Here is a 20,913-nt window from a genome sequence, read left to right on the forward strand (position 1 = left end):
ATTTTATTGCAACTAGGGGGTGAATGGTGATGGTGGAAATAAAATATGTTCCTGTACCGGTGGCTACGCTGCTCCTGCAATAACACACACAACCAGATGGGTTGAGCTCAGTGAGCAGACTAGTTTATTGCAGGCTGCTGGGCTGCACTTATACTCCCAGCCCGGACCTGGTTGAGAACCGCGCTGGAGGGCACTGATGTCATCTGGGCATCACGTGGTCCCCAAGCACGGGTTTCTGAGACCCGAGCTGGAAGAAAGGGAAACCCCCGACGGCGCCATTTTGGCCGGCTGCCCCGCTGCGTGGCTTACAAGTGGGGCCGGTTCGCCTGCCTTGTGGTGAGCTGCCACACAGCACCCCCTCCCCCCAGAACCGGCGCCAATGTCCTTTTTTGCCAGGTGTCCTCGCTTCTTGGGCTGGGTAATGACCATGAGCTCGATGGGATTGAGGTTTGATGGCTTCAGCCTGTCCATGTAAACAGCTCATGCCTGCCACCCAAGACCAGCTTGAATGTCGAGCGGAATGCTGTGTAACCCTGTACGGCCCCTCGTACGGTCGCTGCAGAGGTGCCACAGTCGGGCCCCGCTGAACTAAAATGAACTCCGCGGAAAGCAGCTCACCAGGAATATGAGTTGGGCGGGTGCCATGCCAGGATGGCGGTGGGGATTCGAAGGAGTCCAAGCGTTCCCTGAGGTGAAGAAGTAGTACATGCGGCGACCGCTGGGGATTGTGAGATGCGTTGACGAACTCATCAGGTAGTGCCAGCGGTACACTGTAGACCAGCTCAGCTGATGACGCCTTCAGATCTTCCTTGGGAGTGGAGCGGATGCCCAGGAGCACCCAAGGCAGTTCGTCTGTCCAGTCGGGACCGGTGAGATGGGCCATGAGTGCAGACTTAAAGTGGCGGTGCAGACGTTCGACTAGTCCATTGGCCTGCGGGTGGTAGGCCGTGGTGCAGTGTAACTGTATCCCCAACCTGTTGGCGAGCTGTGCCCTGTGCACAGATGTGAACTGGGCACCCCAATCGCTGGTGAGGTGAACCTGGGATGCCGAACCGGGCAACCCAACCATGCAACAGTCAGTGGAGGTGTCTGGCATTGGGATCACCTCAGGCCAGTGAGTGGTGCAGTCCACCACCGTAAACATGTAACGGTAAGTCCTACAGACAAGAGTCGGCCAGAGGGCTTTCCAGGCCATCAGAAGCTGCACAACCTACACAGAGGCAATGGCTGAGCTACGGGCACTATACAAGCCCACCCCCTGATTAAGTCCACAACTTTCCCCTTATCGGCAGAAGCCCAAGCTGCATTCTACCAGATCCAAAGAGACATCGCAAGGGCCACGATGCATACCGTGGATGAGTCCATCCTGTTTCAGGTTGAGAGCAATGCCTCCGATTTCGCACTGGCTGCCACTCTTAACCAGGCAGACAGGCCAGTAGCTTTTTACTCCTGCACCCTACACAGTCCTGAGGTATGTCACTCCTCAGTCGAGAAGGAGGCCCAAGCAATCGAGGTGGTGTGCCACTGGCTTCATTACCTGGCCGTAAACATTTTACTTTGCTGACAGACCAGAGGGCTGTAGCCTTCATGTTTAATACTAAACAGTGGGATAAAATCAAGAATGACAAGATTCTTTGGTGGAGGATCAAGCTCTCCACCTATAATTATGACAACTTGTACACTCAACGATCCCCCAGATGCCCTTTCCCAGGGAACGTATGCCAGCGCGCATCTTGACTGTCTCCAGACCCTCCACGACAGTCTGTGCCACCCAGAGTCACAAGGTTATACCACTTTATCAAGACTCGGAACCTTCTGTACTCTGTTCAAGATGTTTGGTCCACGACCAGACGCTGCCCAATCTGCAATGAATGTAAGCCACTGTTCTACCGGCCAGAGAAGGCACATCTCATCAAGGCCACACGCCCTTTTGAACAACTCTGTGTCGATTTCAGGGGCCCCCTACCCACTTCAAATAGGAACACCTACTTCCTGATGGTGGTGGACAAGTTCCCCTTTGCTATTCCCTGCCTGGATATGACTTCGGTGATGGTAATCAAGGCACTGCGCAGTATCTTCACCCTGTTTGGGTACCCTGAGTACATCCACAGCGATCGGGGGACGCTGTTCATGAGTGACGAACTGCTACAGTACTTCCTGGCCAGAGGCATAGCCACCAGCAGGGCCACCAACTATAATCCCAGGGGTAATGTCCAGATGAAAAGGGAGAAAGCCACCATCTGGAAGCCGGTGCTCCTGGACCTTAGGTCCAAAAACATGCCAGTGTCCCGCTGGCAGGACGTTTTGCCCCAAGCACTTCACACTATCCGATCGCTCCTGTGTACCGCGACTAACACCACCCCGCATGAATGTTTGTTTCCTTTCCCTAGGAGATCGGCGAATGGTGCCTCCATTCCTCATTGGTTGGCAACCCCAGGGCCGGTCCTGCTACGGAGACACGTGAGGGGCCATAAGACGGATCCACTGGTGGAAGCAGTACACCTCATAAACGCCAACTCACAATATGTGTTTGTGAGGCACCCTGATGGCCACGAGGACACTGTGCCTATCCGAGACCTGGCAAGGGCTGGGGATCCCGAAACCTCGCTACCTGTCACAGCCCATCCCATGGAGCAGACCACCCCACACAGGAGCGCAATACTGGAGGCCGAGCCACCTGGCTCCCCTCTCCAGGAGTCGGTCCTCTGGGAGGCATCAAATCCCCCTTCCTCCCGGGAGCCCTCAGGCATCACCCCGACCCAGTCTGTTCCCTCCCCTGTACTCCGCCCCCAGGACTGCTTCCCCTCCCAAGCAGCAGAGCTTGAACACGCCTGCCCTCCAGCGGTCCCACAGAAGGAGGAAGTTGCTGGTGTGGCTAAACCTCTAGCAAATATTTTTTCTCTCTCTTCCTTCCCTCTCCCCTCTCGTTGTGTAAAAGGTGGTGGTGGGGGGGGGGGTTCTGTTTAAAAAGAGGGGGTGAATGTAATGGTATGGATTGTGTATGCTAATTGGCTCGGGCTGGCCCACCCCCGATGACACTCTTATCTGGGACCCAGGCCATAAAGGTCGGGCCACCTTTCCCTTCCCTGCACTTCCCTAGTTTGGATCCAGGCTAGCTCAAGTCTTCTGTGCAATAAAGCCTATCGATCCCCTCAGTCTTTGTCACTGCAATTATTGCCCAACAGTCCCCCAATATCTTGGTTTTAAATTTTACAACAATATGATCAAATCCTTCCCAACCTCTAATCTTTTCCAGCCATATTACCCTTAAATCTCTGAATTCCTTTAGATATTATTTTTTGTGCATCTTCCAATTCCTTCGCTCATCACTGAAGACAAATTCTGCTGCAAATCTACAGGGTACTGATGAGGACCCACCTAGAGAACTGTATATGGCTCTAGTCTCCTTACTCCAGCAGCGGCGCCATTCATCTTTAGATTTAGGATGGAGATGAGGAGAAACTGCTTTTCCCAATCTGTGAAATTCTGCTCAAGGAAGTTGTAGAGGTTATCTATTAAATATATCTAATACAGAGTTAGATAGATTTTTGTTCGTAGTTTAACAATAATAGGGAAAAGGCAAGTAGGTGGAGCAGAGTCCATGAGCAGATTGGCCATGATCTTATTGAGTGGCAGAGCAGGCTCAACAGGCCAGATAGCCAACTTCTGCTCCTATTTCTTATGGCAGTCCTAATCACTGAGGTTTCTCATGTCTTTTTACAAATCCAACTCTGATCAAGGCTCTGATCACCTATTTTTGTAATTCTTTTAAACTTAGTTTAATCTTTGATTACATTCGCCAAAAGTCTCTTTTTCATAATAAAATAGCATAATCTAAAATAGTCCACCTGGTGAATGAAAGTAATTCATTATAAAAACTATGGATGATGTAAATAAAACAACGATAGGAAAGAGTGATGTGTATCTCCAGCTCATCTTTAACTACTTTCATTGTTTTGCTGCGCCATTCTTGTGTATTGCAGATGTGAAATCGCTATAATTACATTTCCATAAATATGATATTAAAAATAAATTGGTGCAATTGCGGAGGAGCTAGTGGAGTTGTTCAAGTGAACTGGCATGGACTTGAAGGGCCGACATGGCCTGTTTCCGTGCTGTAAACGGTTATATGGTTATATTCTGTTCTAGTACAAGCACCATGACTACCAGCCCCCCCACATCTCCATTGGGCACACAAAACTCAAAACGGTCAACCAGTTTACCTATCTCGGCTGCACCATTTCATCAGATGCAAGGATCGACAATGAGATAGACAACAGACTCGCCAAGGCAAATAGCGCCTTTGGAAGACTACACAAAAGAGTCTGGAAAAACATCCAACTGAAAATCCTCACAAAGATAAGCGTATACAGAGCCGTTGTCATACCCACACTCCTGTTCGGCTCCGAATCATGGGTCCTCTACCGGCATCACCTACGGCTCCTAGAACGCTTCCACCAGCGTTGTCTCCGCTCCATCCTCAACATCCATTGGAGCGCTTTCATCCCTAACGTCGAAGTACTCGAGATGGCAGAGGTCGACAGCATCGAGTCCACGCTGCTGAAGATCCAGCTGCGCTGGGTGGGTCACGTCTCCAGAATGGAGGACCATCGCCTTCCCAAGATCGTGTTATATGGCGAGCTCTCCACTGGCCACCGTGACAGAGGTGCACCAAAGAAAAGGTACAAGGACTGCGTAAAGAAATCTCTTGGTGCCTACCACATTGACCACCGCCAGTGGGCTGATATCGCCTCAAACCGTGCATCTTGGCGCCTCACAGTTTGGCGGGCAGCAACCTCCTTTGAAGAAGACCGCAGAGCCCACCTCACTGACAAAAGGCAAAGGAGGAAAAACCCAACACCCAACCCCAACCAACCAATTTTCCCCTGCAGCCGCTGCAACCGTGTCTGCCTGTCCCGCATCGGACTTGTCAGCCACAAACGAGCCTGCAGCTGACGTGGACTTTTACCCCCTCCATAAATCTTCGTCCGCGAAGCCAAGCCAAAGAAGAAAAAGTACAAGCAATTACTCTCCATTTTGACCTTCAATTTGAGAAAGGAGAAAATCTCACACTAAATCTCATCTCTTTCAGCACTGAAAGTTTCTCATCATGGAAATCAAAGATAAATCTGTAATTTGTCCATATGACAGGCATTCATTTTATTAATTGAGCCCATCAAAACTAGGATTTTTTTTTTCCCCACAAGGTGGCAGGAAGATCTTAAATTTGTACAGTTAGCAAATGAAGCCTACACAACAGATCTGATGGCAACACTCAAGTTCAAGTACATTATCATCTGACTGTACAAGTACCACCCGACAAAACAGCGTTCTCCGGTCCTTGGTGCAAAGAGGAGACACGCATCCAGACATAACACACATTCTAAAAAATACATATGCAGTGTGTATATACATATATAAAAATAAATAACAATGTTTTAATGGTAGAGTCTAAAAAGGTTTTTATGAGCTGTTCATTCAGTTGATCAGCATTCTCACCGCCTGTGGGAAGAAGCTGTTCTTCAGCCTGGTGGTATTGGCTCTGACACTCCTGTATCTCTCCCCCGATGGGAGCAGCTGAAATACGCTATGTGCAGGGTGGAAAGGATCCTCAATGAGTTTGCACCCCTCTTCAGACAACTATCCCAGTTGATCACTACAATTGGGGGTGGGGGGGGGGGGGGGGCGGGAGACTCCAGTGATCCTCTACCACTCTTATGGACTTGTGGATTGACCTCCTATCTATTTCTCTGCAGCTACTGTACCACCCTGATGCTGCTGACCAGGACACTCTTGACGGAATTCCTGCAGAAGTTTGACATAATGGTGGCCGGAAGCCTTGCCCACCTCAGTCTTCTCAGGAAGCACAATTGCTATTGCACCTTCCTGACAAGTGAGATGTTTCAAGATATGATTCATTTATTGTCATGTAATAAACTGAAAATATATTACACAAAATTTCCTTTAGTCTACCATAAGGTAAACAGAGATTCGCTATGAGCATAAATTGCCCAGCATCCCTAACAGTCAGAGAAAGAAGCAAAAGGGTCAGTCACTGAGTGTCCATGGATTTACCTCTAGCACTCCCGCAGCCACACAATCTTTAGTCCAAACCATCAGCAACCTGAGCTCCAAATCCAAACCTCTGACCTGATCAGGAAGCCGTCAGCATCTTCTCACATCCCAGTTCCGATACCTGGTACCCCTTCAGCCTGTCTCCAGCCATCCGTATCCTAGTGTGAGGTCCCTTGACCACAGTTGCTAGCAGTCCGCAGACTGCATGGGTTACTTGCCTCAAGTCACCAACAGCCTGCTGCCTGTGTGTTCACTTTTATTGGCTCCTGCCCCCTTCCTCTGGCATTTCCAACATATAAACATATTCTGTCTGGACAATTTCAAGTTTAGAACATCTTATCAAGACTACAATAACTACCAAATTTGTAAGGGAATGAAACTGCCAATAAAAGAGAGCAGGCAAACATGAAGAGTGAAGGGATCCATTTGTGCACTCGTTGAAAGAAAGCATTGTGCAGATTATGGAATCGAATAATGGCAGAGAGGGGTGAGGCTCCAGGACATGGTCTGAATGGCTCCTACCCATTTTACATTCTTTTCTTTCTCATTGAATGTAAGAATTAGAAGCAGCAAGTCTTGCATTCCTTTCTGTTTGCTTTGCCATCCATTGGGATAAAGGCTGAATATGTGCCTTGTTCAGCCTGTATATTCATATATCCCTAGTGTCCAAAAATCTCTGTTTTGGCCTTGAATGTATCCCTTGATTGAGAACACACAGTCCACCTAGGTAGAGAATTCCTAAGATTTACAATTGCTGAATATTTAAAAAAGACTGCAGATGTTGGAAGTCTGAAATAAAAACAGAAAGTTAGGGAAACACTCAGCAGGTCAAGTAGCATATGTGAAAAGGGAAATTGAGATAATATTTCATTTTGAGACACTACATCAAATTTGTTAAACTTTCCAATGATTCTGCATGATTTGAGATTATCCAAAATTTTCCACTAACAATTTACGATTCTGTATAAGGCAATTCTTTCTTGACTCAGTTCTACATCATCTTATATTCTCACGTTATCTGTCCTCTGAACAGCTGCACTTTGTTTTCATCGTTGCACATTCGTAATACGAAATGCAAATTGTTCTTCTCCTCTGATGTGAAGCAACCAGGTGACAAGAAATATGAAGAGGATGAGTTGTATCTTTACTCAGCCTTAATTCTTGCTTGCATCCACTTAGAGACTGATATAATGTGTTCTTTATCAAAATGGGTCACATCTCCAATCTCTGGTCTATTTATAGTTGATGAGCATCACTTTTTCCTTGAATGCTTACAAATACTTTTGACAGAATATAGATATGTTTTTGGGAGATAAATTGGGGCAGGGTTTTTAAGTGTAGGTCACATACAAACACTTTAAAACAGATCTTATTAAAATACTGGAGCTCTGCTAATTCTAGACATATCAGCCCCAGAACCTTTGCAAAAGCTTTGGAGAATCCCCAAGAGACTTCACAAATGGATTGTTGTTTACAAAAAGGCAACAAGTGAAAGAACTTGTCGGAGCCGCGTTCTGTCTGGAGTGGAATATGATGTCTGAGGGTCATTTGCTGTCTGAGGGTCATGTGGTTTTGCAAGCAGAGAGAATCAAACAGGTTTTCTCTCTGAGGGGGAGGGAGAGAGAGAGAGAGAGAGAGAGAGGGGGGGGAGAGGGAGAGACAGAGACAGAAACAGAAATCAGTTCTATAGTTTTACAGTCAGCAGCAGCAACTGGGACTGGAACAGGACAAGCTGGAAAGTTTGTGGAAATCATCATTTGGAAGATGGGTTGTGAGTGCTTAGTTCAGCCTGGTCAAAGCCCTTGTGGTTCATGCAAGAAGAGAGGACTGGCTGTCTAATGTCTCACTTGAAATAAGAGAAACAAAAAGGAACTCTGTGGTGACCTGAAAGAAAGAGGTTATATTCTGGAGAACCCTGATGGGGCAAGTTTCTTTGGCAAGACATTGAAGTAGCTGATTAAAAAAGAAATCAGTTGTGGGTGTCAGCGTACAACGAATCTCTCTCTGAAAACTGACAAGAACCTTCCTGAGCAGTAACCATTTACCTTTCAAGTACCAAAGCCTGGTGAAATTCATAAATGTTAAATTCTGTGCACAGTATAAGAATTGCCTGCAACCAGTGAACTTGCAGGAATGAGAAGTGAGATTGGACTGTGAATCAAAGAACTTTTTTGAACTTACACACACATTACATACATATGCACTTAGAATTAGAAAAGTTAGGTTAGTTAGGTCAATAGTGATCAGTTAAAGTGTGATTCTATTTTCATGTTTAAAGATAATTAAAAGTAACTTTTGTTTAAGTAACGATTTGTCTTGGTGAATTTCTATAGCTGCTAGGTTTTGGGGTCCTCTGGGGTCATAACATAGTATAGTCTCATAATCTCTCTGTACTCAACTTCAACAAAATAAGTTGTCAGGAGCCCATTAAAATTCAATCTTTCAGACATGGTAATATTTTATTAAATTAAAACTGGTGTCCTGATGTTCATACTTTTATTTCCAGAATACCTCATCCCCAGAAACATTAGGCATCTAATCTTGCATTTTTAAGCAGGCTTCTGCCATTTCATCAACATCCAATTCCCACATGGGTAACAGTATCTGATAATGACTAACGTATTAGCCAAACTGTGCATTTGTACACAGATAAAACAAATTCAACTAGTACTTCCTTTTATTCTCTGTGATCACATCTCTCCTCCCCACTCCGTGAACAAAATGTGATCTGTGCACATATTGTTTCCATTTTTTAGACCAGGAACTTTGTACAAATCTCTGATGAGTTCATTGACACCCAATTTTACAATATTAATTACGCTACACTGTATGATATTGGTCCAGGTTCTATTTAGGTATAACTTTCATGCAGAACAGATCCCTCCAGCTACCACAATAACCCCAGGAAGTGTTCATGTGCCATGTCTCTTATCTTACATGGCTTCCTATTTTTGAGCAGTTCAGGAAATAATTCAGAGTTTACTATAATAGGAGTCCAGCTTTTAAACTTCCTCCAGAGTATCTGAAGCTCTGAAAACCCTCTTCAGTCTAAGTAAACAAAATCTGCTGTAAGAACTCAGCAGATCAAGCAGCATCATTGGAGATAAAGAACAGCTGACGATTGAATGAGCATCTGAATTTTTCCAATAGATTGCGTTTGGCTTCAGGTTCCAGCATCTGCAGTCGGCTATGTCTCCTCTTCTGCTTAATGCCGCTTTAATGAATTTGGATTCTTCCCTTTCTCTCCTTTCCACAGCTGTTATCTTACCTCAGTCCTAAAACATAATTGTAGGATATCCCCATCTGTATTAAGGCCCTTCTATCTGCACGCTTCATCAATGACTTTCCCTTCCTTATAATTTAGAGTGCATGTCTGAAGAATGCAAAATGGAGCAGATATTATCTCCATGCAGAAAGACTTTGGTGTCACTGAATCTTGAATTGGTAAGTGGCATAACACTTCCATGACACAACTACCAAGCAACACCCTTCTCTGCCAAGTAGAATAAGAGATTAATAATTCTACAGCAATTACTTATCCCCCACGATAAGCAATATACTGGATCATCACTGACTAGAAACTCAACTGGACCAGCACCATGAAGAATCATTCTTCCTTTCAATGTTCAGTTGGTTTCAGAGATCCCCCAGAACTGCAGCACATACAGGTGCAGTAATCAAATTCTCCTGATATGTTACCCTTCTCTGGACCTGCTCCAACAACCATACATCCTTTCTTAGATATGGGGCCCAAAACTGCTCACAAGACACCAAATCTGGTGTGACCAATACCTTACAAAGTTTCAGCATTACATCCTTGCTTTTATATTCTAGTCCTTTCAAAATGAATGCTAACATTGCATTTACCTTCTTACTACTACTTCAACCTGAAGTTGAAGTCCGGTACCAGGACTCCGAGTCTGTTTGGATCTCTGCTTTCTGAACTCTCTCCCTATTTATAAAATAGTTCACTTCTTTCTTCCATCTAACAAAGCTCATAACCATACACTTCCCTACTCTCTATTCCATCTACCTCTTCTTTGCCCATTCTCCCAACCTGTCCAAGTTCCTCTGCAGATTTCCTGCTTTCATAACACTAAATGTCCTTCCACCTATCTTTTTATCACATGCAAGCTTGCACACAAAGCATTTCCATCATCTAAATCATTTGTATGTACCATGAAAAGTTACGGACTCAACACCTGAGAATCATGTCACTGGCAACCAGCTACAAAAGGTCCCTTTCCTTCCCATTTTTTTGCCTTATGCCAGTCTGCCATCCATGGAATGTACCTTTAGCGTAATACCATGAATTCTCATCTTCTTTGGAAGTTTCATGTGTGGTATCGATTCGCACTAAACACTAAATCTACTCACTAAACTGCAAAAGTCACCTCCTTCTCAGACCTTGGTGTTAATTTCTCAACTTTTATTTCTCATTACTCAATCAGTTGTTTGATTTATTCATTTAGATACATTTTCTTATTCTTCCCATGCTGGTGATCTATCAAAAAAAATCTACCACAGTAAAATATGGCCTATTTTTACAGACATCTGTAACAAGTAAAGCATTTTATCTATTTCAGCCTCTGCTGCCACCTTCCACCCTGACCTCAAATTCATTTTGTCCATCTCCAGCAACTCTCCCTTTCCTTGATCTCTTGGGATACAAATTCTCGACAGACATGTTCTTAAAACCCACTAACTCTCACAACTATACCACTTTACACCCTGTCCACTGTAGTCATTTTATTCTCTTCTCTCCATTCCTCCATCACCATCACATCTACTCCCAGGACAAGGTCTTCCATGCCAAATCATCAGAGATATCCTCTTTCTTCAAGCAATATGTTTTTCCCTCTACTACCATCAACTTGTCCCTCACCTGCATAACCTCCATTTCCTGCACATCTGCCCTGGCCCCCTCCATCCCCACACACGTATAGGATTCCCCTTTTCCTCACCTAGCCTCCATGTCCAACATCCTCTCCTCTGCCATTTCTGCCACCTACTTATTCCCCTCTCCCCCTTCCACAAGGACCAGTCGCTCCATGACTCCCTTGTCCACTCCTCCCTCCCCACCAATTGTCCCCTTGGCCCCTACCCCTGTGATTGCAGGATATGGTCCTCCCTCACCAGAATTCGGAGTCCCAAACAGTCCTTCCAAGTGAAGCAACATTTCACTTGTGTATCCCCAGGGGTCATTTATTGCATCTGGTTCTCCTGTTGCGGTCTCCTCTCCATCAGAGACTGGGTGCAGACTGGGAGATTGCTTTGCTGAGCACCTTGGCTCTATCCGCTGCAGTAGCATGGATCTCTCAGTGGCCACCCTTTTCAATGTCCCACCCCATTCCATTGCTGATAGGTCTGTCCATGGTCTTACTCCCAGATTGACTGCCAACCCACCCACAAATTGGAGGAACAACACCCCACCTTCCTTCTGGGCGCCATCCAACCAGATGGCATTAACATTTCCATTAAACCGCTCTCCTCACTTTTTCTCCCTCTTTACCTTCCCTCTGTCTTCTTTCAGAGCTAAAATCAATAATCACCTATCCTTTTATCATATCCAATTGACACCTTTTATTGGTCTAGATTCCTCCCCCTGCCAGTTTTCGTTCTTTATTCTGACACCTTCCTGTTCTTTGCTTATTCCTTGAAGAAGGACTCAGGGCCATAAGTCAGAAATATCTTTTTGCCTCCTATGGACTCTACGAGACCGGCTGAGTCCCTCCAGTATTTCTATGTGTGTTTAATATAATAACAGCCTCTGCAGACTTGTTTCATTCAAAATAAAATGTTGGTTGGACTCACGTTGGTTTGTTCCACAAAACTATGTGGAAAATAAAGTATAAAAAATTCAGATCAGTTGTTTGGCACTTCTATTTGATAATTTCCAAACTCTTGTCAGCAACTCTGATTCCAATCCCATTACATGCCCCAATCACATATGGTTGATAACTCAGCACCAGGTAAAACCATGTAATTGAAGCGGATCCTCCCTTGGGGAGGCTACTGTCCTCTTCAAGAACATCACCGTGTCCCCAAGATCGTGCCTGTCCGAAGGTCCAGGTTCCCTCCAGCCCAGGATGCCCCAAATATCCCATCACTCAGATATTCAACATCCCCCACCCACCCCGGCCACCTTTCGACGAAATGAACTGATCGGAGAACTCGAGTATAGTTTCACAGACATTATTTGCCTTGAAACTCACGGCGAGGAGGCGGCAGTCCGACTCGGAAATCTACCAGCGCAAACAAACTTTCACAGAAAATAGGATCACATCATGGAATAAACCCGTTCAAAACCACATCAAGATATTTATTACCATTTTTAAAAATCTTTTAAGATCTTAGTTTGGTTTAATTTGAATAATCCTTGACTGCGGTTAGGCTACAACCTACCTTCTAAATAACAACTTGCTGAACAGACTGGGAGCTGCTGCCTCTCCCCCCTCCTCCCACCGACTGGGAGCTGCTGCCTCTCCCCCCTCCTCCCACCGACTGGGAGCTGCTGCCTCTCCCCCCTCCTCCCACCGACTGGGAGCTGCTGCCTCTCCCCCCTCCTCCCACCGACTGGGAGCTGCTGCCTCTCCCCCCTCCTCCCACCGACTGGGAGCTGCTGCCTCTCCCCCCTCCTCCCACCGACTGGGAGCTGCTGCCTCTCCCCCCTCCTCCCACCGACTGGGAGCTGCTGCCTCTCCCCCCTCCTCCCACCGACTGGGAGCTGCTGCCTCTCCCACCGACTGGGAGCTGCTGCCTCTCCCACCGACTGGGAGCTGCTGCCTCTCCCACCGACTGGGAGCTGCTGCCTCTCCCACCGACTGGGAGCTGCTGCCTCTCCCACCGACTGGGAGCTGCTGCCTCTCCCCCCTCCTCCCACCGACTGGGAGCTGCTGCCTCTCCCCCCTCCTCCCACTGACTGCGAGCTGCTGTCTCTCCCCCGCACTTCTCGCTCCCCCCATCTCTCTCCCCCCCACTTCTCTCTCTCTCCTTCTCTCTCCCCCTTCTCTCTCTCCCCCCCACTTCTCTCTCCCCCCCACCTCTCTCCCCCCTTCTCTCTCCCCCACTTCTCTCTCTCTCCCCCCCTTCTCTCTCCCCCCCTTCTCTCTCCCCCCCTTCTCTCTCCCCCCCTTCTCTCTCCCCCCCTTCTCTCTCCCCCCCCCACTTCTCTCTCCCCCCCCACTTCTCTCTCCCCCCCCACTTCTCTCTCCCCCCCCACTTCTCTCTCCCCCCCCCTTCTCTCTCCCCCCCCACTTCTCTCTCCCCCCCCCCCCACTTCTCTGTCCCCCCACCGACTGCGAGCTGCTGCCTCTCCCGCTCCGTGCCCAGAGCCCTGCAGCAGGAAAGAATGCAGAGGACCTGCTTGATCCTGGTGCCCCTGTTAACATCCATTTTTTTCAAACGGATGTGCAGGCTCTTCCCAAAAGCAGCAGCGGCGGAGGAGGAGAAGGAGGAGGAGAGGGGGAGGGAGGAAGGTCGGGGCCGAGCGCCGCTGAAGTTTGGCAGGCTGTGCAAACTGTGTAGGAAGTTGTGTAAATCGGAGCCTGCTCGGGTCAAAGGCCACCGGTGTTTGGTGATGTATTAAAACTTGGTCCGGCTGCTCTGGGAAGAGTCAAAGTGCGCCGGCGGGGGGAGTGAAAGCAGCGCCAAGATCAAAGCGGCGGGATGGCGACGAAGGTAAGAGGAGGGGGAGGGGGGCGCGCGGTGGGCGAATCCTGTGGCGCAGGCCTCTCGCTCAAGCCACCGCCTCCGGGCATGATCTCGGCGGCTGGGAGGACAAAGCCGGCCCGGCCCGGCCCCGGGGGAGAGCTGATAGTCCGCGTTAACCTGGACGTCCCGGTTATCGTTGGGTGGGTGGGGGAGTCGGCGTGAACTTCGCTCCGGCCCTGTGTGAAACACTCGTCCCCGTGTCGCCAAGGCTGGCGGGGAGTTGCTGGGTGTGTCTGCAAAATAAACCCTGGGTGGACCAAGACGGTGGCTGCAGAGCCCACGGATCCTGTTGGACAATGTGGGACAATGTGGAGGAGTCTTCACATGACTTGTTCAATTCTGCTTCAATGATAAAAACAGGATGACTCAGCTTGTGCCTTTTCCAATCTTGACTTGCGAGTATTTCAGGCTGGTGTTGAGGACCTGGTAGAGGTGTCACTAATGTTGTTGTTCTCTAAACTGCTTCAAAGTCCAAAGCTTGTGATATTTAGTCACAAATCTGGGTTGGCTCGCTGGCACATTTTTTTAATATTTATATGGTGAGCAACAAAGGCAGGAAGCTAGTTGTTTATCTGAAAAGAAAATCTGACCACAAGGACCAGTTTCTTTTTAATTCTAATCAGTTTTAAATCTGGCATTGTCATCTTTGTTTTCGAGAAATAATGAGGTCATCAAACAGGCTGAAAAATCACCTGGGATATGATGAGTTGTCTTTGGATCACCTTTCCAGAAAGGGCTTTGCATTGTGACTTGTGTCACTGATATGGGCCAGGACAGTCGTGAGAACTCCCTTGTCGCCATTCAATTGGTGCAGGGAAATCCGTGCGACTCAGCCACCACAAAACCAGATAGGGTCGTGATTTGAGCTAGAAGAAACGGTCCTTTTGACCACCTGTCACAGAGCCAAGATTGTGTTAATGATGCAAAAATGAAACTTGTACCCAAAGCCTTGGATGTGCAATTACCTGGAGCCTTTGGCCAACAAACAATTAAACATGGGTAATTAAAAAAAAACTTTCATAAACTCTTCAAAAATGATTTTGCCAAGTACTACTAAATCCACTCCATACATTTTATAACTGCACAACATTTACAGGGAGCTCCTCCACTGTAAATGGATTTCAGTTACATATTTGAACAAAAGCAATTTTCATGTATGGACAGAAAATAGGAATACAGCTTGGAAATGGGCCAAATGCCCAATTGACACCATGATCAGTGGGCACCCTTCCCTATTAACTGCACCACTCAGCACTTGCTCCACAGCCCTCTGCATGCTTAAGTGATTCAAAGGTTCTTCCAGACACTTCTGCCTCACCTTTGCCTCAAATGGGCCACTTGAAGATCTCCGTACTCTAGATCAGCAGTTTTCAAACTTCTTCTTTCCTATGCAGTGACGCTCTTTAATTAATAAGGGATTACTTAAGGTGGTGAGTGGAAAGAAAATGTTTGAAAGCCACAGGAAATGGGCCAATGACAATTTTTCTCAAGCAAAATATTTCAGTAACATTGGGTCTTGGGCAATGATTCTTAACCTTCCCTTCCCACTCACATACCCCTTATGAATCCCAGAGCACCAATGGCATAGGGATAACTTAAGGTGGGGGGGTATGTGAGTGGAAAGAAGTTTGAAAACCACTGTCCTAGATGAAAAGTTTGACATCTGTTACCAACTTGATTGTTGAAAATACTCCTTCAGAATTATTGGTTATTTTTAGTCGATGGAAAGTACAGAGTGTGGTTTGACATTTCTAAAAAAACCATTTGTATAATTATTTGAGGGTTTTAATTTGTGTAGCTGCAGTTACAAAGAGGAACTGGAAGCAGAAATGAAAGGTCTCGAGAGGAGACTAGAATGGAATAGGTAGTGACACAAGAACCCATGATGGAAGAGTGGGCCATTTAAGAATAAAAGTAGCACATCTATTTGAGGAAACAAGATCATGATTGAGGGAACAATATATTCACCATTTAAATTTTCATTTTACAGTAAATCTGCAGAAAATGGAAGGAAAACTAGAGAGCTGTAACTTGAGAAGCTAACAGTGGTTGGAGTGGCAGTCACCTGATGTGGATGATGGAAGTTCTGGCAACAATATTCCAAAACTTCTTGGCTGTAGATTTGCTGCTGGAGGATTAAAGTTTACAAATATTTTACTGTTTAAAAAGGAACCTGCCAAATAAAAAAATCAAAAATATCCTGCATCACTGGCAGAAAAACTATTTTGGAGATGCTAACCAAAGACAAAATTAATCTGCTCTCAGAAAACTGTTGGTAAATAAGTGCAAGTCTGCACTGATTTGAAAAGTAAATCGTACGTGACTAACTTTACATAAAATTTTGAAGTAATGAAGGGTAAATCATGTGTCTGTTTCACATATCTACATTCTGTATATGTGCAGAGCTCATTTGAGGAAGCACCTCATTTCAGCTTTTCAGCAAAAGTCAATAGTGAATTGTGTCTGCCTTTCAGATTAGATAGAAGAGGAGCACTTTCTCCTGGACAGAGCAAGGTTAAACTTCCAAAGGCCCTCACTTTCCACCCCTCCATCGCAGATTTTGTCACCTTCATTGAGATTCTACCACCCTGGATACACCTGCCCCTCCCCGTTTCAGCGTTTCCCTTCACAATCCCGCTTCTTGACCAACCATTCCCCCTGTAGTACTTTTCATTGCAATTGCAGGAAATGTCTTCTTTTATCTGTTTCCTTTCTTCCATCCAGAGACTGTCATCCTTCCTAGGTGAAGGAATGATTCACTTGCTTCCAATCTAGTGTATTGCATTTCATCTTTACTATGTGGTCTCCTTTCTATTGGCGATGCTTTGTAGAGTACATGAATTCAGTCTACTCTTGAGTTTCTTGTTGCCTGCTATTTAAATTCTCCATCCTAATATCCCTCTGATCGACCTGTCTGTATCCTCCTGGACTGTTCCAATTAAGCTTAATATAAGGTAGGGGATATTAGCCCTCCTTCAATTTAGGGGCATTGCAGCCACCTGAAGTCGGTATTGAGTTCTACGATTTTGAGTAATTTACTTTGCCTGAATCAGTAAAGGGCAAGTCATCAATGGTATTTTTTTCTCTCTCCAGTTCATTTGGTTTAGTTGGATGGTCATGCCTTGGAGCCCGGCGTTTCAAATCTTTTTTCATTCTCAGGCCCTCATTTCATACCTTTTATGAATAAAAGACTGGGTTTTCTCTCTCTCTAACTGTCACTAATAAACACGAAAGTGCAGATGCTGTGATTCTAGTAAAAATACACAGAAATACTGAAAGAACTCAGTCAGTCTTGAATGTCTATAGGATGTAAAGCTACATTACCGACGTTTTGGGCCTGAGCCTTTCTCGATATCCCCTCGAACAGTTGACTTCATTTTATCCCCAAGGCAATCCTGTTCTTGCCCTATCACAGACATACCCACATCCCATGCATCTCTCCAACACTAAGAAAAATTCCCCTGTCAATACTGGGAAGGATAGAAAATCAGCGTTGGAGAGATGCATGGGATGTGGGTATGTCTGATAGGGCAAGAACAAGATTGCCAAATGTGGTCAGTTTCTCTCTCCATAGATGCTCACTGATCTGCTAAGAGTTTCTAGCATTATCTGTTTCCAAGTGCAATGATCACCCCCAAGGTTGGGGAGTTAGCTGCCTCTCAAACCTGGGACTGGATTTTGATTTTGATTTTTGGGTGTTGTCTAGATGCCATTTGCCTGGTGATCTTGATAATGTGTGCTATGTGTTGTATTTTTCTCTTGTGTTCCAAAGATTTGCAGGTTAGATTATTGTCCTTTTGTGTTGGTAAATTGCAAGTGAATTAAAGTAAAAGTACTGGATACTTGAGTGAGAATGAGTTGAACAGCTACTGGATGTAGTGGAGTTGCTTATAGAGAGACAGCAAGTTCCTGAGAGTTTTTGGGTTTCCTCCTTCAAAGTAATTTTTTTCCAAAAGTATACTATATTCACAATAAATTGTATACAGACGTTGTGATTGTAGTGCAATCCTGTACCCACAAGTGCTGGACCAATTTCAGTTTCTCCAGCAGTTTTATGTACTTCACTCCTGTGAAGTAATTAATGAGATTTCCTTACTCACATTGGATGTGGAAATAGATCTTTTACCTACGCAGAGAGACGAGGTCAGGGTTGGTCTCCTCAGAGCAGAACAGATGAAAAAAAAGAGTTGTAATATGCAAATTAAGTTCATTGGCAAATGAACCACAGAAGAGATGAGTTTTTGAGAAGTGAATTGTGATCGGAATGCACAGCCAAATGCACATTCAATAATAAATTGCATGAAGATTTGAATAAATAGTTGAAAAAGGAAAAAAAAGTGCTGTGCGGAAAAAGCAAGGTATTTGCAGAACTTTTTCAAAGAATTCGTCAATCGGTGATTTCTCATTTCACAAATAATGAATGTTTGCACTGTTATTCAGGTCCATAAGGTCAGTTGAAACTGTGCTAAAGGAAGTGATTTCTTTTGCACCAAAATACAAGTTTTATTTGGAGAGGGAGGACAGTCCTGAGTTTGACACCTTTTGTTCACATTTAAACTTTTTATTCTTTGATGAGGAAATGCACAAAACTTTTAAGTATATAAAAAGTATTTCTTTTTTTTTGTATTAGTGGCTTGTAATATGTTATCTTATTTTGGTTCAAATTAAATATTCCCTTTTTTTTTAAAACCAAAAGTATATACTTTATTCACAATAAATTATTTACAGAAGAAAAACCGTTCAAAGTCTCTTCCCACCCTTGGTTTCATATCCATACATTTCCATCACTGTACATTTTTACGTTCATTTCTATTTATACAATTACCACCAATGTGGCATCTTGTTGTACTTTCTTGCCCCCATCTCTCTCTTTTTCTCCCCCTCCCCCCAGGGCTGCCAGGTAATAGAAAGACTTTAGACTGTGATCCTTCCCCAATTTCCCTAAGTGCTCTCGCATTGGCTACACCAAGCCTCCATGCATCTCCCAGCACATACTTTTGCAGCCTGGAATGTGCCAATTGGCAGCATTCTCACACCAACATCTCCATGTGCTAAAAGACCAACAGATTTCGGGCAGACCAAAGTGTGTCTTTCATCAAATTGATGGTCTTCCAGTGGTTTTGGATGTTTGACTCCAGGAACAGGATGTAAATCAGAGAATCCTCTGTCACTGCTGCTGGGAATCAACCATGGCAAGGACCCTTGCATCCTTCTCCACGAACTCTTAGTCACCCATCTCTTTGCAGAATACAGATTTACTGTCTCCACTCCACAACAGTCATCTTGGGGACAATAGGTGATGTCTTGGTTGTACAGTAAAGATCTAACTGAGAGGGCTCCTCTCACTGCCAGCCATACCAAGTTCTGGTGCATGTTGGTGAGAACTGGTGATGAGTCATTCCACCAGATAACGTGGACAGTCCAGGGAACAAGATTCAGAATATGTTGTCATGATCACGTCACGAAATTTGTTGCCTTGCGGCAGCATTGCAGGTTCAAATGTTGCTATTAAATATATATAAAAAATAAATAAATTAGTGCATAAAGAAGAGAAAGCAATGTAGTGTCTGTGGTCCATTGTTAGAGAGCAGCAGCAATCAAGGATCCACACCACCCAGCATACGCTCGCTCTCATTGCTACTATCAGGAAAGAAGTCTAGGTGCCACAAGACTCACACCACCAGGTTCAGGAACAGCTACTACCCCTCCCCCATCAGATTCCTCAACAACAAATTTAATCAGGGACTCATTTGAAGATTTTACTTTGCACTTTATTTTTTTTCCGCTCTTGTATTTCAAAGTTTGTTTATTTGTTTATGTGTCCAGTTTTTTTTTGCACTACCATTAAGTGGTATTTCTGCCTTGCTTGCAAGAAAAACAATCTCAGCGTTGTATGTAATGACCTGTATGTGCCCTGCCAATAAATCAGAAATATGGAAAAAAAAAATTGGAAATCTAAAGTTGTTTTTGTGCTACTGGTTGTTCATCTTCATGTTCCTGCACCTCCTTCCTGATGGTAGCAGTGTGAAGATGAAGGAGGCATGCATGGCCTGGGTGGTGAGGGTCCTTGAAGATGGGCTGCTTTCTTAAGAGACTCTCTCTTGTAGATGTCCTTGATGGAAGGAAGATTGATGCCCATGATGGCATTAGCCAAGTTCACAGTCTTTTCCTGTCACCTTCTTACTAGATAATGATGCAATTGGTCAGAATTTTCTCCGTGGTAAACCTGTAGAAATTTGCAAGAGTCTTCCATGACGTACCAAATCTCGCTTCTTCTGGTCTAAACTGACCAGACAGTGATCCACCCCACCTGTTCAGCATGTAGACAAACATATCTCTGAGGAGCATGAACCATGCAAGTTTGGTCTGGGTGGATCACCTGCCCCAGGCAGATTTGACTCAATTGATGAAAGCTTTGGACAGGATTTTATAGTCAATGTTTAACAATGATATGGGTCTCCAAATCCTGATTTCCTCTTTCTTCCCCTTCTGTTTGAAGATGAGGATGTCCTTCCTAATGGAGATTGATATACTGCTTGCTAGGAGCCTAGCTTTGTATAGTTACATCAGGTCTGAGGCCTCCAGTTCTCAGTACAACTCAGCCGGTTAGTCATTGCATATGGGAGTCTTGCAGCAGTATTATTGTGGAATATAGGTGCAAAAATTGCTATAAATTGCATTTCTGTAAATACACTATTTTAAATAAAAGAAAAGGAAAAACTGAGCTATTGTCAGAAATATGATGGCAGAGGGGAAGAAGCTGTACTTTTGGTAGTTCGTCTTCAGTCTCCTGTACTTCCTTCCTGATGGTAGCAGTGTAAAGAGGGCATGACCTGGGTAGTGATATCCCTTGATGATTGGCTGCTTTCTACAAGAGACACTGCCTCTTGTAGATGTCCTTAATGGTCTGGACTAACGCCCATGATGGCACTGGCAGAGTAGCCTCTTCCTGTTCTGTGCATTAGCACCTGGATACCAGACAGTGATGCAATAGGTCAGAAACCTGTGGAAATTTGCAAGAGTCTTTGGTGACACACCAAATCTTCTCAAATTTCTATTGAAGTATAGGTGCTAGTGAGCGTTCCTGCATGCATTGATGTGAAGGCCCCAGGATAGATCTTCAGA

General features: G+C 45.2%; 1 protein-coding gene across 1 annotated transcript in view; it reads left to right on the plus strand.

The window, feature by feature from the left end:
* Positions 1–13,432: 13,432 nt before the first annotated feature.
* LOC138760690 (sorting nexin-9-like) overlaps positions 13,433–20,913 on the plus strand; it is a 176,572-nt gene continuing 169,091 nt past the window's right edge. Inside the window, exon 1 of the mRNA XM_069931632.1 lies at positions 13,433–13,755. Within this exon, the coding sequence (XP_069787733.1) occupies positions 13,744–13,755 (12 nt within the window). The 5' untranslated portion in view covers positions 13,433–13,743. The remainder of the gene's footprint in view (positions 13,756–20,913) is intronic.

Source organism: Narcine bancroftii, chromosome 4 (genome assembly GCF_036971445.1).
Source record: "Narcine bancroftii isolate sNarBan1 chromosome 4, sNarBan1.hap1, whole genome shotgun sequence".
NCBI lineage: Eukaryota > Metazoa > Chordata > Chondrichthyes > Torpediniformes > Narcinidae > Narcine > Narcine bancroftii.